Genomic DNA, 18781 nt, shown 5'->3' on the forward strand with positions numbered 1-18781 from the left:
GCACCCTCTACCTAGCTGAGGCGGTGCGCCTTGTTGGTCTGAACAACTAAAACAAACGAACCCATCAGCTGTTAGGGCATTCAGCTCAAAAGCATCATGGGAAATGTTGTTCTTTGAAAAGTAAAAAGCGCCCATCTCCCGGGAATGGGAATTCCATCAAAACTACGCCACCCATAATGCCTCACTGAAATCGTAAACATAGACCTGTCAAACAACACAAACGCCATCTTGACGGCACCCTCAAAATGGCAGAAAGATGTAAGCTAGAAACCGAGTCCAAAGTAAGATTCCTGCTCTCTGCTATTTAAAACCAGACTCGCCAGTTTTACCATAAACGAGTGGTTATGGGGTTGGTGTCCAGCGCGGCAGCACACAGCCTGTAAAATGGATATAACGACGGCGGTTTTCAACGCGGCCAGAGATGGTAAGCTGAAACTTATCCAGAAGTTGCTGAGCAACAAAACTCCTGAGGAGCTGGAGGCTCTAGCCGAGGAGAAGACACAGGGAGGCACCCCTCTGTTGATAGCTTCTCGATACGGACATTTAGAGGTTGTAGATTACCTCCTTGAACATTGTAAAGCAAATGTTGAACTCGGAGGGTCTGTCAACTTTGACGGAGAGACCATCGAAGGGGCTCCGCCGCTGTGGGCGGCTTCGGCAGCCGGTCACCTCCCTGTGGTTAAAACGCTACTGAAACACGGTGCCTCAGTGAACAATGCAACACTAACTAACTCAACGCCGCTGCGAGCTGCCTGCTTCGACGGTCACCTGGAGATCGTCCGCTACCTGGTGGAGCACAGAGCTGACATGGAGGTGGCCAACAGACACGGCCACACCTGCCTCATGATCTCCTGTTACAAAGGCCACAAGGAGATAGCCAAGTTCCTCCTGGACCGTGGTGCCGATGTCAACCGCAAGAGTGTCAAAGGAAACACTGCTCTCCACGACTGTGCTGAGTCAGGTAGTCTGGACATCATGAAGATGCTGTTAAAGTGCAATGCTCGAATGGAGAGAGATGGATATGGCATGACCCCGCTTCTAGCTGCAAGTGTGACAGGGCACACCAACATTGTGGAATACCTTGCCCATCAGCCTCGCACCTCCAGAGAGGAACGCATCGATGCACTAGAACTCCTTGGGGCTACTTTTGTGGACAAAAAGCGGGATCTCCTGGGAGCGATGAGGTACTGGAGAAGGGCCATGGAGCTGAGGCAGCCAGGGGACAAAGCCGGTTCCCTGACTAAGCCTCCACCGGGGCCCCCTATCCCTGCCTATGGCTGTGCACAAGAGGTGAACACTGCAGAGGAACTGGAAGCTTTGATCACAGACCCTGATGAAATGAGGATGCAGGCTTTGTTGGTTCGCGAGCGCATCCTGGGACCATCCCACCCAGACACCTCCTATTACATCCGCTACAGGGGAGCTGTGTATGCAGACTCAGGCAATTTTGAACGATGCATCAGTCTGTGGAAATATGCTTTAGACATGCAGCAGAGCAATCTAGACCCTCTCAGTCCCATGACAGCCTCCAGCTTCTTGTCTTTTGCAGAGCTCTTCTCTTTTGTCCTTCAAGACCGGGCTAAAGGCACCCTGTCAACACGCATCACCTTCCACGATCTGATGACTGTGCTGGGGAAAAGCGTGAGGGAAGTAGAGCGAGCTGTGGCGCAGAAGGACAACCCCCCAGAAGCTCCTCAGTTCACCAAAGCCCTCTCCATCATCCTCCACCTCATCTTTCTCCTGGAGAAGCTGGAGTGCAACCCAGAGCAGGAGCATCAGAAGAAGCACACAGTATACCGCCTGCTAAAGCTTAATCCACGAGGCCGATGCGGCTTCACTCCTCTTCACATGGCTGTAGACAAGGAGACCACGTCTGTGGGCCGTTACCCCGTCGGCCGCTTCCCCTCCCAGGCGGTGGCATCGCTGCTCCTAGAGTGCGGCGCAGACGTCGATTCACGTGACTGTGAGAACAACACGCCACTCCACATCGCTGCTAGCAATGGTTGCCCAGAGATTATGGCACTACTTATGAAGGCCGGGGCTCACTTTGACGCTACAAATGCACAGAGGAAGACAGCCTACGAGCTGTTAGATGAGCAGAATAGCGGACACCCAGCCCTCTACCCGCTGAACTATGTCACCCTTCAGTGCCTGGCGGCGCGTGCAATTGAGAAGCACAGACTGCCCTACAGGGGACTCATCTCTGAGGAGATGGAGGCTTTCATTGAGCTGCACTGACTTCCACTACTGTTCCCTGATGAGGCACCCCTGCACTACTACTCTTCCTTTTGACCCCCCTTCCCTTACTCTGACCGGCCACCAACCTGTCTCCTTTTGACTTCTGCTTTAGTCCTGGCCCAACCATTGCCATCCCACCTTAATAATAAAAAGTAATGATACATTTAATTTGTACCGCACTTTTCATTCATAATGAAATTCAAAGTGCTACAGTATTAATAACATAGAACACACAACATAAAGAAAATAGTAATAAAAGTTAAGATGAAAAAGCCTGAATAGAAAGGAGAAGGGAAAGGTTTGGTTCTTGTGTCAGACCAACCCGTAGCAATAATCATCCAGCACCTGAGCTTAAATCTCTGGCTCAGATCTGGTCAGTTATCACTAAATTCTAATGTTACAGTAAGTGATGTAGACTTTTAAAATGACTATTGGTTTTTCTACTGCTATTTAAAGCAGGATGAAACTTCAACTTGACATAGGCTTTAATGCATTTTCCCCTTCACTGAAAAGGAGACTTACAATATGATGGTGCTTGTGTGTGTTTGGTGGTGGCTGGACTGTTTGAAAGATGGGTTTTTAGTATTACTGATAGAAAGCATCTGATCAAACTAGCCGGATAACATGCATGAAACTGAAGAGTGAGTTCACTTGTTGTTTAGCAAAATCATCCAGAAAAGATGTGTTTGAACAAACTCACCATCTTGCTTGCTGGCAAATTTTTGCCTGTTTCTACTTGTTCACATGTAACATCTGCTATTTTTCTTTGATATGGGAAGGTGTTGAAATTACTGTGCCAAAGTGTCAGCCAGGAGGCTGTTTTCTGTTACAGACTGTAAACTGGTGGCAAAATGAAAAGCAACTAACTTATCTTCCTAATTATAAGCAGAACTATTGACTTAAAGTGACAGCCTGCAGAGCCATCATTTGAAAGACTTTGAGACTGAGGCTGAGTCGTTTCCCTCTGGCAAAGTGAAAAGAGCAGACGAACACTCACCAGTCTGCACACAGACGTTTATAACCTATGCAGTTTGTGATATTCCAATCAGAGGCAAGGTTTTACAAGCAAAGATTCACTGCATAAACAGATTTGACATCTTCAATTTTAGATGCTCATTTTAACATGATAATTAGACTAAACTGGGGCTGCTTCATTGACAGTGAATCAGTATCTCCATCTGAATTTATGAGCTAAGAATGTTTTCTTAAAATTTTTGCCTATGTCCGAATGAACAGTTTCAAACTAGAACCTACAACGTGCCTACATCTCTACCCTCAGAAATGTCAACATCAACAAAGATATTCAATTTACTGTCAAAGAAGCAGTTTCAGAACTATGATGTTTGTGATGACAGAAACATCAGTCCAATTCTCTTGTTTGTAACCTTGGGAGAAGTCACAAATGAACTCCAAGATCATGTGTTAAATCTGTTTTTGAGTGAACTTTCCCTTTAACCTCAGATGCAGTTCACAGAAATGGAACAGATGGCTCTCCGGCCATTCCTGCATCTTAGTCTTATTTTTAATAGTCTCTCTTTTGTTTATCTTGTGTTATCATGAATGTTTTATTTGTCTGTCTGTGCTAAGCACCACCAAGTCGAATGCACACCGAGAGGCTCTAAATCCCAAATAGACAACTTACATTCAGGCTATGAACTGTCGCTGCCTTTCTCTTTCTCTACCGAATCGTTTAACTGATGATAACTCAAGAACAAAAGTGTGTTGGAGATATCTGAATAAAATTCAGTATCGCAACAGGATCTGTGTGATTGTGTGTGGGTGAACTCAATATTGGTTTTGTTTTTGATGTGCAAACTAGGCTTAAAAGTATCAGAAAAAAAGAAAATGTGTCTCTCTTTTTATGCTCTGATTTGTCACTAGTTCTTTCATTCTTTAATGCAGTTGCTTACAGTGGCGGCATTTGGATTAAGAGCCTCATTATACATATTTAGGTGGATTGAAATAGCTGCAGTAGTAGCACATAAAATCCCTACAACCACACCAACGCAGCCAAGTCCATAAAATTATCTTATTTCGAAAGTGCAATACACATGATTTAGGATGCATAAAAAGCGTTACATTGGTGGAATAATATTTTATAATAGTTGGTCTAGGGATTTATTAATTAGTGCCCACTTCATTCACCTCTTTATACCAAACATGGTCTTTCCACTCCTCTGCTCACATAAACTCAAGGACACTGAAATAAAGCATAACAGAAACTTGATCTTTCGGAGTCCTGCACTCTTAAAGTATAAATAGAGTGTAATTAACGTCACTGCTGCGGGGCAGTGGTAGAGACAGGGCTCTTACCCTGCTAATTTTAGGGTTCTTTTGCCCTAGCCTCAACTCTGAAAATGGGAATACTGTAATGCTATACAGTCAGGCAGGTCACAAGGTGACTGCTAGAGACAGTTTACAGACAACAGAGACGGCATTATTCCACCAGGAAACAGACACAATATAAACTCATTTATGTTAAAGGTGAAAATACTGGAACGTTAGGTTAACCTAAAATAATTAATGATATGCTGTTGTTACTGTTAAGGTAAACATGACAGGTGTCATGTTGACATGGTCAGGTGAGAAACACCAGCTGGTAAATGGGGGTCTAACATGCATCCAGTAATAAAACAACAATCTATTAATGATCTGACCTCTGACCTCTCTGTACAGGGTGCCAGGTGACATAGATAGTTAGACATAAACTAAAATGATGACATTGCAAACTGACTTATGTTAAGAGGTCAAAGGTAACTGTGCACTTCCAAGAAGTGCATCTCTTCACTTATAAAAAGAGTTTTTATCAAATCAAATCAAATCAACTTTATTTATATAGCACTTTACTCACAACACAGTTGATCCAAAGTGCTTCACAGCACACAGAGAGGAAGACAAAAACAAAACAACAGAAAAATAAATAAATAAATAAATAATAATACAAGTAAAGGCACATGGTCATACAGAGCCCATAGTGGCAACACAGACCTACAGAGACTTCAGGAGAAATATCTGAGCTGGATTAAGTGAGTAACAGTTAAAAGTTAATGAGTAGAAGTTTTTTTTTTTAGTTGACACTTGAAAATCTCAATAGTGGAGGAGAATCTCATAGTTTTGGGGCAGCAATGGAGAAAGCTCATGTCCCCATAACACTTTGTCCTGGATGTCGGGACAGTCAGAAGTCTTTGTCTGTCCCAACGTTTTATGGTGATTTTTAGTGGTGATTTTTACTTTTGGGATTGATAATATAAGAGGTTTACTATTGAAAAATACAGACCTACCTGATTCTGGATTTAGAGAGACATGAAGCTTTTGTATGAACGCTTCCACCCTGATGTAAATGCAGTAGCTCATACTAGCAGTTGCCCACTAGATGTCACTAGCAACAAAGAAAATCAATCAAGACTGGTCGCCTTTGTTCCTCTAAAACCATGTGATAGACTCAAAAATGGTAGCTGCCCATTACCATCAGAAGTGGTGGCAGTTGACTAATTTTCCTCTCTTTTTTTTCGACAGAAAGAGTGAGTTGCATAATTTTACAAAGCTACTGCGCAGGGTTTAATATGCATTTCTAATGTATGTGGATGAACAGTGATCCAGCTAGGGAGAGTTGCTGACGCCACTGCATATCTGTGTTTGCAGAGCGCTGTATGTATGGGGGTCAGCAAAGAGGTTAGAGTAAATCCTCCTTCATACAGTCCTGAAGCATCATGACAACCTTCAACACCTCAGAATTTGCCCTTGTGGTAGTTGGTTTTATGACCTAAATAAGAGCCAATCTTAAAAAAGAGAGAGGCCTGTTATAATCGATGTGGCATCTCTTAGGATTAAAAGCAAAATGGATCAGCTATAATTTTCATATTTTTTTCCCAATTTTATTTTTATTGATATTTTTAAGCAAAACTAGTGGGTTGACATGTCAATTTTCCCCAGTATTCCCTCGTATTTTACATATTTTTCATATTAGGTAAAGGTCAGATACTCCACAAATTTATTTCATTGTTGCAGTCCAGTCGTCCTTGGTTGAAGAGTTTTCCTGCAGTCATTTCCATGTGACTCTTGCTAGCAGCCAAAAGCATTTCAAAAATGTATGTACATCCTTTACCATATATTTATCTTGGATTTTGCCCAGGTATAATGTGACTTAAGAGCAAGTCCAAAGCATATTTTTTTTTTGTTTTTTTAAAAAAAACCATTTTCATCCACATTCCTGTAAAAAAAAAAAAAAAAAAGAGCTGCCTGAGATAAATATGCATTTGGGGAAAAACACTCAGTTTACCTGATTGATATGACAGATTTATATTAATGAGACTACCCTTATTGGTATAAATGAGGTGGTGGAAAAAAAAATCTTAGCATAAACTGAGCATTGTAACCTTCATGAAGGTAGGATTTATAACAGGTCTGCTTTATTAGACTGCATTAGTTTTAACAAGGTGTATCTAATAAACTGGCTACTGAGAGCTGGACTCCCATAGAACAAATGACAGAAAGGTTATAAACTCCTCTATAGATTTGCCCTCAACAAAAAGTATAGTGTTAACTTTTTATACATTCATTGTTTACCTCCTACAGAGTTATTAATATATTCCCATTATGTCCCACAGTGAGTTGTGTTTTCTCCACAATATTTTAGAATGTCCAGCTATAATTTAGTGAGGGAGTTCTGCTCTGTAGGAGCTGATATGGGGCCATGACTCTGTATTGCTGCCAACAGCTATAATTAGACACTGTATTATGGGAATCTACGAGGTTTCAAGGTGCTTATCTTCATTTTAGCCCCTGGGGACCACAGTGGAAAAATCAGCCACCAATACACAAGAGCAACCTACCTCAGCAGCCACTTCTTTTGCACCAGTCAGCGATCCAGTCAGAGCTGGAGGAGGTGAGGGAGATGTGGGAGTAGTAATGGGGGTAATAGGGGTGATGGGGGATACGGTTGCTATTGGAGATCTTGCCTGCATCACGTCATGTGTAGGGGGAGGGGGAGAGCTCCGGTGTGTGTGTGTGTGTGTGTGTGTGTGTATGTGAGAGAGAAAGAGAGAGAGAGAGAGAGGGGAGGGGGATTATAGGAGTGGGAGGGAAGGAGGAGGGCGTTAAGGAAGAAGGCAGGGAGTATCAATGACATCAACCAGCAGTATCTGAGGCCGTACGACCAGCAATGCTCTCCCGACAAAAAGGCTGAGGAGCAGCCGTGACCCGCTACGCTCCCGAGAGGTCGACAGGACGGTACGGTTTGGGGGAAACGCCGGCGATGTGTGCATGCATCCTCCTCCTCAAAGGCAGACCTTTCTGTGAGTGGAGCTCTGCTGCCACTGGATTACATTTATCCTTGCTGTTTCCGAGGAAGCTTCCAGCTGCAAATCCACCCACATGAATCTACCAGACAGTAAAGAAGACGGAGCACTTCCTACCAAGGTAACCAGCATCCTATACATTCATGTAGAGTTAGTGTTTGCAGCCGTTTGTACCCCACCCAGACGGCTTATTTGCACTTGTCGAATAGCCTTTCGGAAACTAATGAGGTAAGAGTGCATCCCAGCCGGGATGAAATTTCATCGTTTAGGTTTTCTGGTTGAAGTGGAGCTGGGAGTCTCCTTTGCGCCTTTCCCCCCTCTTGCATCCCAGCATCACTTGACTTGACTTTGTTCAAACGTTTGGGTGAAGAGCTGACCGCGGGGGTTTGTGCAGACCAGGCTGGTTGGCAACAGCACTGTGAGTGCGCGTCCCTCTTCACCCCCCCCCCTCCTTATTGTTGGCTGGGCAGCATGAGGGACCCGGGCAGACTGGCAGAGCCTTTGTTCCTCGGTCACTCTCATTTAAAGTGGCTTTTTGTCATGGCCCTTAAAGCACTCTCCAGGTATAACGAGCCCAATGTCTGATATTTTTGTCTCAAAAAAGAAAAGAAAAAATCAGGCAATAACATTGTTGAAGAAAAACCAAACCCTTATGATAAAAATAAATCCTATAGATTTGTTAAGAATATTTTAAAAGAGGATTCAGAGGAAGATCACAATGTTCCTTTCAAAGTCCTTTTGCCACTGTGCTGATATATTACAGTGATGGCAAAGCAAAGTAAAAATCCCATTAAGATAATGTCACTCTCAACACTTTTGAGGAGGCTATCACAGGCATATTATAAATCCATACCAGCTATTATACTGATATTACAATGATTTTTTGGTATGGAATGACACCAGGTGGCAAGGCGGATGGACTTATTTAGCAAGACTGTTTTCTAGACAATAGAGTGGCTGCTGCATCTGCTGCTCTCAAGCATTACTTAAAACAAGCCCATCTGCACATATAGGCAGTGTTTTGTGGTCCATAGACCTCTCATATGTCTATAATTATACGCAGTAGGATTTGCTGTTAATGTAGCCACTCACGCATACAGGCAGAGTGTAATTTAATGATACATCGATTCATCTTGACACATTTTCCGAGGGCTATTGCTTGTTTGGGATTTAATCATGTACACTCCAAATGCCTGTTTAGGTTTTCTGTATTTCCGCTGTGTGGCCTGTGTATACTGGAAAATCGCACTGTCGTGGCAAATCTGAGGGAAGTCTTCCTACTCACACACAGATGGGAAATTTTCCCTAGGGCACTGTGTGTTTGCTGGTTATTGTTCCAGACCATTTCCACATCCCTAATTATTTTAATCAGTCATTTTTACACATGAATTCACCTCTTTAGTAGATCCCCAATTTTTTTTTTCTTCTCTGGCTTATGATATTTCAGCTCCACTCCCTGCCAAACAGAAAAAAAAAACACATAAGCCACTCCACCTTAATGAAAGAGACAAGGATCTAGATATTTGCATTATTATGACAGGGATAAGTCATTATGTGGAAGCAGAATAATTAAACTTGCAAATGTTCTCAGTCTGTCTCTGTCGCTGGGAAGGAGATCAAATAATCTCCTCCAAAAGCCAAGAGATGCTCAGCCCCACAGGTATTCACCTAGGCGCTGTAAGGAGCAGTAGCTTATGAAATCAGTGATGTCATGTTCTCCCTCAAATAGCATTTCACAGGGTTCAACCATAGGCCTTAATGGTTTCCTGCTTCTTCCAAGCAGATACCACTGTAAGATCCATCCAGACTTGAATATGCCGGATGACGTGCGCTCCCACCGGAGCAGCTTTGGTTTCACGTCAAAGGCCTCATTGAAGTTTTATTCCCAGATTCGCACGGCAGCATCACCCGAACTGCTCCGCTCTCTACTTTCCTCCCTGGTCTTACATGTTCTGCCCATGCATGGGTTTTTATCAGAATCTCTGTGTATACACTCTCTGTTTACTTTGTTGCACCAGTCAGCTGGAAGGAAGGAGAACATCAAGGCACGCAACTTTGATGCTGGGAGCGTAGCCACCTGTATTACAAGCAGACAGAAACTTTGTTGTTGTCGAGGCATTGATATTAATTGACCTTTTCAAAGCCTTCCAAACAGTGAGCTTTTGTCTCCTCCGCTTCTCTTCTTGTTTATTCAGAGGCTGCTGGAAACAATGCACATTGCATGCAGAATGAACCACTTAGAGCTGCACAATATGGTGGAAATTGGTGTAACAACTTTAATAATAATAACTATATGTATATATATATATATATATATATATATATATATTATTGTATCTATATCTATCTATCTATCTATTTATTTATCTATATATATATATATATATATATATATATATATATATATATATATATATACGTGTGTGTGTGTGTAGAGAATTTAAAATTGAATGTTTCTGAGCAAATTTTCTTTAGAAATTTTACAAACTAGAAATTTTAGTTCTTGTTTAATATGTATGAAGATTTTTGTTGGGTATATCAGTGCAACACAGTACATCATATTCAGCAGCATTTTAGTCATTTTATGTGTGATTTTACATATTTTACCCATATCAAGATGCACATTGGTATGAAAACATAATGAAAACTTGATCATCACATCTAATGACAACAATTCCTCACATAACAATACCACAACACAAAACATCTAATATGCATTTTATTAGACAAACATTTGCACACATGTAACTTCAATGCCTAATTTAATTTTCATAGCAATACTTTCTGTTTGGAATAAATCATTTCGACAAACTTGCTCATAATGTGGTGCAATTCCATTGACAGTCAGTAAACAATAATGTTGAATTATCAGCTGAACCAGTTCCCATGTTTATTTAGTATGTTTGCCCATCTTTTAGCTTCATTTCAAGTTTTTTTTAACTATATTAAATTAAGATAACTAAATAGAATTAAATAGTTGTGCAGGGAGGTAATTTACATTCACGTAAACAAGTACTAGAAAGCAACGCAACTCCACTATTGTCTGGCTGTGCAAAGACCCACCTCAGTCTGTTGTTGATCACCTCTTTAGTGAGCCAGACTCATAATTATTCATTTTTAAACCAGAAGGTCATTTGCCATTATGTGTGTGTGTGTGTGTGTGTGTGTGTGTGTGTGTGTGTGTGTGTGTGTCTGTGTCTGTGTGTGTGTGTGTGCGCGCATACATGTGTCTCTGTTTCTGTGTGCCTGTGTGCATATGAGTGAAGGCTAAGAGATAGGTTGTGACTTGACTGATGCCCTTCTCCAGATGAATCAGAGATTCTGATGTGTCAGCGGGGATGAATAATGCACACTCCTCCACTACCTCTCTTCTCTTCCTCTCTTCCCCACCTCTTGTCTTCAGTCGTTCGTCTCTCTTTTCATCACAACTGCCACATCTGAAGACATCTTCACCTTCCTTTTCACCCCTCCCCCCTCTTCCTCTCCTCACTTATGCAAAAGAGGGCATTATTTTCCTGTCGCTGCTGCCTCCTTGTCCTCTGGTCAGCCTTCCTCTCTTCTTCAACATCTATCTCATCATTCTTGTCCTGAATGAGATTTTCCTGTCGTCTTTCTCAGTTGAAGTTTCAAGTCTCCTTTCATGCAATCTTCTGGACATTGCATGACTGGACACATGTTTTTTCGAGTATTTCATTCTGCTGACATTCGCACTGAAAATGGCTAAATGTGTTGATGTACAGGGGTCATTAGCCAATCATTGGTGGAGGAAGTGCAGCCATTGACTCGATTTGACAGTGACATCCCTGACTGACAGGAGTCATTAGGAGGGAAGGCCTGAGTGACAAGATGGCTGAAAAAGCAGAAGACAAACTGCCTAATCAGAACTTGGGGAAAGAGTAGGTACCGTCTACTTTGAAGTGTACAGTTAGCTGCCACTTAATGTTCAAACACCGGAATATTGTATGCACCCCGCTTCAAGCAGTTGACAAGTCCTCAAAAGTATTTTCACCTCTTGGAGTGGAAAACACCTCAGTGCGTGCTTAGAGGGTTGGATGAATTTATTTGGGCGAGGCGCCAAAATATTTTTGAGATTTGAAGCTATATGAATGCTAATGCAGACAGCAATCTGTGCCCATATAGAAAACCTTTTCTTACTCACTCTTATCAGTCTAGAGCCATTGAGATCACTGTGTTATACATTCTGTGGCAAAGTACAGCATATGATTAGGTTAGCTTAGCTTTCATAGTAAATATTGGACATCTTGACGGTTGTTTTCATTTAAGACCATGAGCAGAAGTTCCTTGCTTTAAGTGTTTTACAGAATAAATGAAAAGCAAAGTTATATTTGTCTCCCTTTTTTTTTTTTTTGTTTTTGCAGATCCGTAAAATGAGCCAAACTGTGACTCAAAAACATGATATGATCCCAACTGTGAGATTTGTGATCTGCTGAACCCCTAATAGTAATATAATAGTAATAATGTTGGTGATCACCTGACTTTTCCTTTAAAACCATCATCAGGTCAAAACTTTGGTTTATGACCAACCTGCAAAACATATGACATTCACTTCAGCTACAGGGTCAACTGTGTTTATTATCATGGCATCATACCTGCTAAACATCAGCATGTTTTATAGTCATTCTGCCTTTAACACTTGGCTCAAAACACTGCTATGCCTAAGTGCAGCCTCACAGAGCTATTAGTATAGCTGTAGACTCTTAAAATGTCTCAGTAATTCTACATTACAATACAATTACCAGTTTTGCATTTCCTTACATATAGACCAGATGCCTGTGTCATCTATCCAAACCAAGTGCTCCCTGTTGTAGTCAGTGCTACAGATCCAAGACAAGAAAAAAGGTTTTGGCATGCCTCCATAATGACAGTCAGTGAAAGAACATTTTCATTGCATTACTTTAAGACCTTTGCCATGCAGGATGGAAAAGGGACGACGTCCAGGAAACTTACAGCTCCATTCCATCATCACAACTATTCACAGATAGAAAACTTAAACGCTAGAAGATTGGACACCCTCTGGGGTGTGGGGTCATTCTGCAGTGTGTGATGTTTGTGTAGTTGCAGGTAGTGGTTCTAGTGGGGACTGGTTGACATGACTGTTTGAATATAGCCCCATCGTTTGTTTGTGGCATTTCATGATTACTCTGTCTCCACAGTGCTGAAGGATGCCAGGTTGGATGAAGTATTTGTTTGATGGTGGTGAGAGTAATGGCTAGTCATTGGTGGAAAGCATCCGTGCGCAAGTCTGTTACCGTTGACAAGCATTTCATCTCTCACTTACCGAGACACGCTCTCCATCTGATTTCAGCAATGAGAGGGAGGACAAATGCAGTTTTTCTACCCCATTACTCCGGTTTTCAATTCTATTCACAACTTTATCGTCCCTCAAGGAGAAATTCATTTGCCGTCACAAATCTCATCTCCATCAGGAAGTCATGCAATGGCTGGTTAGTGACAGAACTGTTAGGGCTGGCCGCCTGTGTAGCACGTAAATAGAATTTGTTCACCAGCATATGCAGCCTCAGAAATCAGAATCGGTAATGCTTTTAGCTATATTTTTTTGTGCTACTCGTGGAGCTTAACTAAACACCATAATAAAAAATGTGAAATGTATTTTAATGTTCTGTAGATGATTTCAGTGTTGTTGCAGAGCAGCGTTGCAGTTGTGAGATAATGAGCTCTCAGTGGACGACGTATCATGTGACCAAGCCAGTCAGGTGCTACCATGACAGCAAAAATACACAGGAGAGCGTTGGATTCTGGGCAAACACAACACTGTGTCTCCAGAAAATTAATAAGCATCTCCCAAAGGGATGGGAGATCTTTTACATAAACTAAGAATGAATAAAGGGTTGCTTCCAGATTGTAGCACACAAGTAGGTAAATATGGGACCACTGCTTGTAATTCTTTATTCTGTCAGCCCCGTGTGTATTGGTATTTCAAATGTTTGCGTACGTGCAAGGGAAAATATACATTTTAGAAACCAATAAAAGGATGAACCTATTTGAAGACCATCAACAGAGCATACATTAATGACATTCCCACTAGATAATTCTATACGATTGATCAGTCAATGTGAGGTTATTAAAGCAAAGCACTTCGCCTCTCAAGACTACTGTTATCACTCTCAAGACAAGCTTTTACCAACAAGCCCTCAGATCTGCTGTGCACAACCAGACTTTGTCTTGTGACTGATGTATAGGTTTTGCTAAACAGCTAAAACAGGGAGGGGAAAATGGCTGGTGTGTCTCATTAATGAAGCGCAACTGAAATATGATGATGGCCAGGATGATGACAATGACGTCCAGGAAGATGAAGGTGCTCTCTGTTGTCAGGGAGTCTTCGTCCTGCTCCGGGAGAAGCTCACTAATTGGCTACGGTGTGTGTCTTGGCTGGTGGTGTCTGTCCTTTGTGTGTGTGTGTGTGTGTGTGTGTGTGTGTGTGTGTGTGTGTGTGTGTGCGCGTGTGTGTGCATGTGCGCGCTCTGCTCGATAGACTTTTAATCATTAATTTTAGTGAGAAATGATGGTGAGCCTTTTGGGGATGACAGCCACACCTTAAGATAGATAGATAGATAGATAGATAGATAGATAGATAGATAGATAGATAGATAGATAGATGTGTGTATGTGAGATATATTATCACTGTACAAAATTTTGTTTTGCTTTAAAGAATAATGGGAAATAAGCTCCTCACACCTTTCTCATCCTTATATAAATGCAAACAGTTACAAAATTTAATCAGTGATAACTTATTCAAAATACATTTATTAAAGTGTTTTGGATTTATGTAAAAAAAAGCAACACTGTGGCTTACATTTGAATTACGAATTGGCCCAGTAATCGGATAATTAACACAATGCTTCTTCTCTCATATGTCAGAGCTGTTTAACAATTAGGAATGTACATGCAAGTGCATAACTACGTGGACATCAGTATGTATATACAGTTCTCTCTCCCACTAGGATAAGAGTCTGCGCCAGCCTTAGATATGCTAATTGGACAGTGAGTTGACAAGGAATCAACCATCAGCCTGCGTAATGAGCCGCTGCACAGAAGATCGGCTGCCTCTGAAGAGCAGGCAACAGAAAGAGACAGAGAGGTCTCTGAGAGAAATTACGGAATATGTTTGGGTGTTTGCAAGCTCTGTGTTTTCGTTTCAGCCGAGTGAACGTTGCGTAGGCGTCTCTGTGTGGTCATGCGTGCATCTTGTTCTTCAGCTGTTGTCAGGTGAAAGCCCTCACCTGTCAGGGGAAACGGTATCCGCAAAATGTCTGTTCATTTGGGGAAGAAAACAACAGCCATGTTTTAGCTCAATAACATCACATTTTTGGCATGACCCTAAAGGGTTTGAAAGAGGTTTATGAGCCTAAGGGGTTGAAAAATTGACTCAGCCCACGGCGGAGCAAGTAATCCATCAACTTATTTCAGAGCATGAAAATTGTCAAAATTTAAGCTACAAGGTGTTCACCAGACAGTGTGATACATTGCTCTCTTATTAAACCAAAATTGGGACATGTTAATGCAGATATATTGTCAGCACACTGACTCATAAATACTATAACGTTCTCACCTGTGTGAAAAAATATAAAGATTAACATTCGGTTGTCATTTGGCTCTGTCTTCAAAGCAATTTCTTAAAGATTTAAAACTATTTATAGCTTCATAATGCTTTTCCTATCCTATCCAGTCGTAAAAACAGTTCTTAAACCATATTTTACATTTCTATTAGTAGGAATAGAAATGCATTTATTTTTGTTAAAGTGAGCATCACAGGTGGTGGGTGAAAGTAACACCTCAGAAAACAGGTGGCACTACATTAGAGATTGATTAATGGACCATTAGTAGTTGAAATAAAGGTTAGGAAGGGAATAATGTACTGTAATTTCATGAAATGTTAACTAATATTACATTATCTTCTAATTAAGATATGGTTGTATTGAACTAATATGTGATATTGTAATTGACTGCTTATCTCATTTAAGTGTTAGATTTGCTGAAACTGATTCTTCATACTAGCAGCATCGAGACCAGAGCAGCTTCACTTAGCATACAAACACTTTAACAGTGTCCCCTCTGTTCTGATCCCCACTGATAATCTGCCCTATATGTACTTTTATGCCATTTGGTAATTTCCTGCTTAGCGGAAACCACTTCATCTGTTGCTGGGCTCATCTGAGGACTTTGCCTCCATTACGGGATGCCTCTTTCTAGCTGTGTTGGTCTGAGCCTCTTTAAGATGAGTGGGTGTACATTTGCCGCTCCATTGTTGGTACTGCAGCAGCTTTGCTACGTCCTAGACATGCAGAGATTGAGGTCATGCAGAGATCGAAAGGTGGAATCTTTAGTGCGTTATTTTAGCATGTTGCAGTTTGGGGAGGAGAAAGTTTCAGTCACGCTTCTCCCTCCTTTTGTTCCCCATCACGAATCCGTGTGTTGTCTTGGCTATGAAATGGAGTTGTGAACAAAAGTTGAAGCACATCCAGAATTTTTTCATGGGGAACAGCAATCTAACAGCTGAAACAGTTTGAAACAATAGCGATGCTGTGTGTTGTTTTATTGACGTGCTGATGTTGTGAGATATGAAAAGCTAATAACGTCTTTTCCTACTAGGAGTAGACAGACGCATTAAAGACCAAGGATGCTGCTGTAAATGTGGCTAACATGAAGGAAATTAAAGTGTAGAGTTGAAAAATTGGACACTTAAACATAAACAGGACTTGCTGCTTGTGTCTTTAAATCCATCTGTTCACATGACTTCTACCCACTTAGCTGCGGGTGATCAGTTAATTAGTTTTTGACCTCAAGCAAATCTCATGCTCCCTAGAAAGCCAGAGGATAGATAGATAGTTTTTTAAAATTTTGATTTTCTCATGATCCCAAGAAAGTTATCTAATGATCTGGACATAATTATTTAATGATAATAAGAAAAAAATCATGCTGGTTTTCTGAACTTCATATATTGAATGAGTATAAAAGGAAACCTTTAGCAAACACAAGATGATTATCTTTTGTGGGAGCCATTTTTTATTTCATTCTTCCACTGCAGACACATGGACTGTCAGGGAGATTTGACAGAGAACAATAAAATAATAAAATAACTGCATACATGCTCATCAAAAAGAGACAAAATGTGCAAATGTCTCTGTATTTTCAACAATATAGAGAAAAAAGGAAATATACTCTCCCTCTGGTATTCCAAACAAAGAATAATAAATAAAATATTATTATTTTGTGAACTTAGCAACAGGCCATTTCCTTACGATCACAAGATAACACACCTTGTTATTTCAAGTATGTTAGATAATTAGACCTTTAACTAACAATTATTTTCAATATTGATGAAGCTATTATTTTGGGGAAATTAATAATTTAGTTGGTAAAATAATAAATTAGCTCAGTGATTAATAATGTAATAATGAACAATGCAAATTAGCCCTGAATGATGACTTAAAATGACTTACTTTATTGTTGTCCAACCAACAATCAAATTATGCAATTTAAAGCGATAAAACAAAACAAACAAATAATCTAATTCTGTAATTGATTAAAAGATCATTTGAATAAATAATTGAATAATTGGCTATTTTCCATTTTCTGTTTACTTGAACAAGCGCTTGTTTCAGCACGATGCGTGATCATTAAAAATGAGAAAAACCTCACAGTTATATATGGGCTACCCTTCCATCAATACAGGTTTGGTGTGAGATTGCTGTTTCCATGAGTGTTATTTGTTTTCAGCTGTGTGATTTGAAATTCGTTCACAGCGCCACTGATGAAAATTGTTGCTGCTGGTTGGGAATGTCTCTTTTTGTCAATATTTCCCATGATAACCCTGTTTGGACATGTATGTACGGGGCATCCTAATTTCAGCATTCTGCAGGGTTAAGCAAGACTGAGGCGCCCAAATCTCCAGATTCATTTATATTCAGGGCAAAGTCTCGCAGTATTTGAGTGACAGGTGTGTTTTCTTGTTAGAGAGGAGCTTCAGATTTTTTTTATTTCCACTGCTAAAAATGTAACCAGGGCGGTGCAGCTCATGCCTGCAGTAAGCCGTGCTTCATCCTGTGCCTCTGATCCTCAATGTGTTTGTGTGTGTGTGTGCGCCTGTTCATGATCGTGTGTGTGTGTGGCTGCATATGTGTGTGTCTGTGGGCTGTGTGTTTAAGAGAGAAAGAGAAGGGAAGTGTGAGAGAGCGAGTGCCAATCTCCCCCATGATGCTTTGCCATCTGCCATGTTTATGCGTGTTTGCATGTGTTTGTGTGTTTGTGTGTTTTTGTGTGTGTACTTGTATTTATGAGTGTCGTTTGCCTACAGGGTCCAGGGTCATCGGAAACATGAGGTAATATTTGTCCCAGCCCCTCCCTGTATATGAGTAGTACATTGTTCCTACTCCAAACTTTTTAAAAAAAAAACTGGCACAGAAAGCCATGAATTAATTGAAGACAAGGTTATTCTTGTGCTGAAAAGTATAAATTTACACTATAAGATCACAATCAGTGTTAAAGAGGACAAATAAAAGTGGACGTAATTTTATTATTCAACCTTTAAAAGTTCTGTGGTGGAGGTGAGGTGGGTTTTTCCTCCCGTCACGATCACCTCAACATTTTCCGCTGGACTGTACCCTCCAAGCATCACGACACTCGTGCAAAGCCTGCACACAACACAGGATCCGAATTAAAGCTCTGAGAAATAAATAAAAAAAAAAGAACACAAGCTTCCTATCAGGTGTACTATCTCACAGCTAGCATGGTGCCACAGGAAGCAGATCTGGTCTTTCTATGAGCACTAGTAGCTCGTTGTCATGGAGACAGGCCTTCTGAGACCATCGCAACCCACTTGTGGTGAAATGCATCATGGGTAAGGGGAGGGGGAGGAGGGTGCAGGGTGGGGACGAGGTGAGAAAAACAAAACATGTCATCCTCCCCCAGCGGAGCAGGGGCAGGTTGGATGCCACCTAAACAATGTTATTTCATCAGCCTGATGGAGCACAATAACCGGTGTACATTTCACCACCTGAGCTATGGTGTCATTATCTGCTTCCAGCAATAAATAGCACATGCATCCCCATCAATCTATCTGTCTGGCTGACCATCTGTGTTGTCACGCTGAAAAGGTAATAAGACCACCCCCTGCTGTCTTCTCTCTTGTCTTTGCTGCAGATCCTGCTGGATGCTGAGCCAGATGATCAGGGAGAGGAGGTTGTTATAACTGTGAGGGGGCTTTA

The 18781-nt window shown here is 41.2% G+C and overlaps 2 protein-coding genes across 8 annotated transcripts in view; both read left to right on the forward strand.

Moving 5' to 3' along the window:
- The first annotated feature begins 190 nt into the window (after positions 1–190).
- On the forward strand, positions 191–2406 carry fem1a (fem-1 homolog a). Its single transcript, XM_042428592.1, has one exon. The coding sequence runs from the start codon at positions 385–387 to the stop codon at positions 2236–2238; it is 1854 nt and encodes a 617-aa protein (XP_042284526.1). The 5' UTR covers positions 191–384; the 3' UTR covers positions 2239–2406.
- Positions 2407–7355: 4949 nt separating this feature from the next.
- LOC121908437 (receptor-type tyrosine-protein phosphatase S-like) overlaps positions 7356–18781 on the forward strand; it is a 67691-nt gene continuing 56265 nt past the window's right edge. For all 7 annotated transcript variants that reach the window (XM_042428448.1, XM_042428453.1, XM_042428450.1 and 4 more), the window contains exon 1: positions 7356–7656. The gene's annotated coding sequence lies outside the window, so the exon portion shown is untranslated. The remainder of the gene's footprint in view (positions 7657–18781) is intronic.

This window comes from Thunnus maccoyii, chromosome 12, assembly GCF_910596095.1.
Source record: "Thunnus maccoyii chromosome 12, fThuMac1.1, whole genome shotgun sequence".
Lineage (NCBI taxonomy): Eukaryota > Metazoa > Chordata > Actinopteri > Scombriformes > Scombridae > Thunnus > Thunnus maccoyii.

Coding starts and splice junctions, on each gene's coding strand:
- fem1a (XM_042428592.1), top strand. CDS start 385: ATGGATATAACGACGGCGGTTTTCAACGCGGCCAGAGATGGTAAGCTG.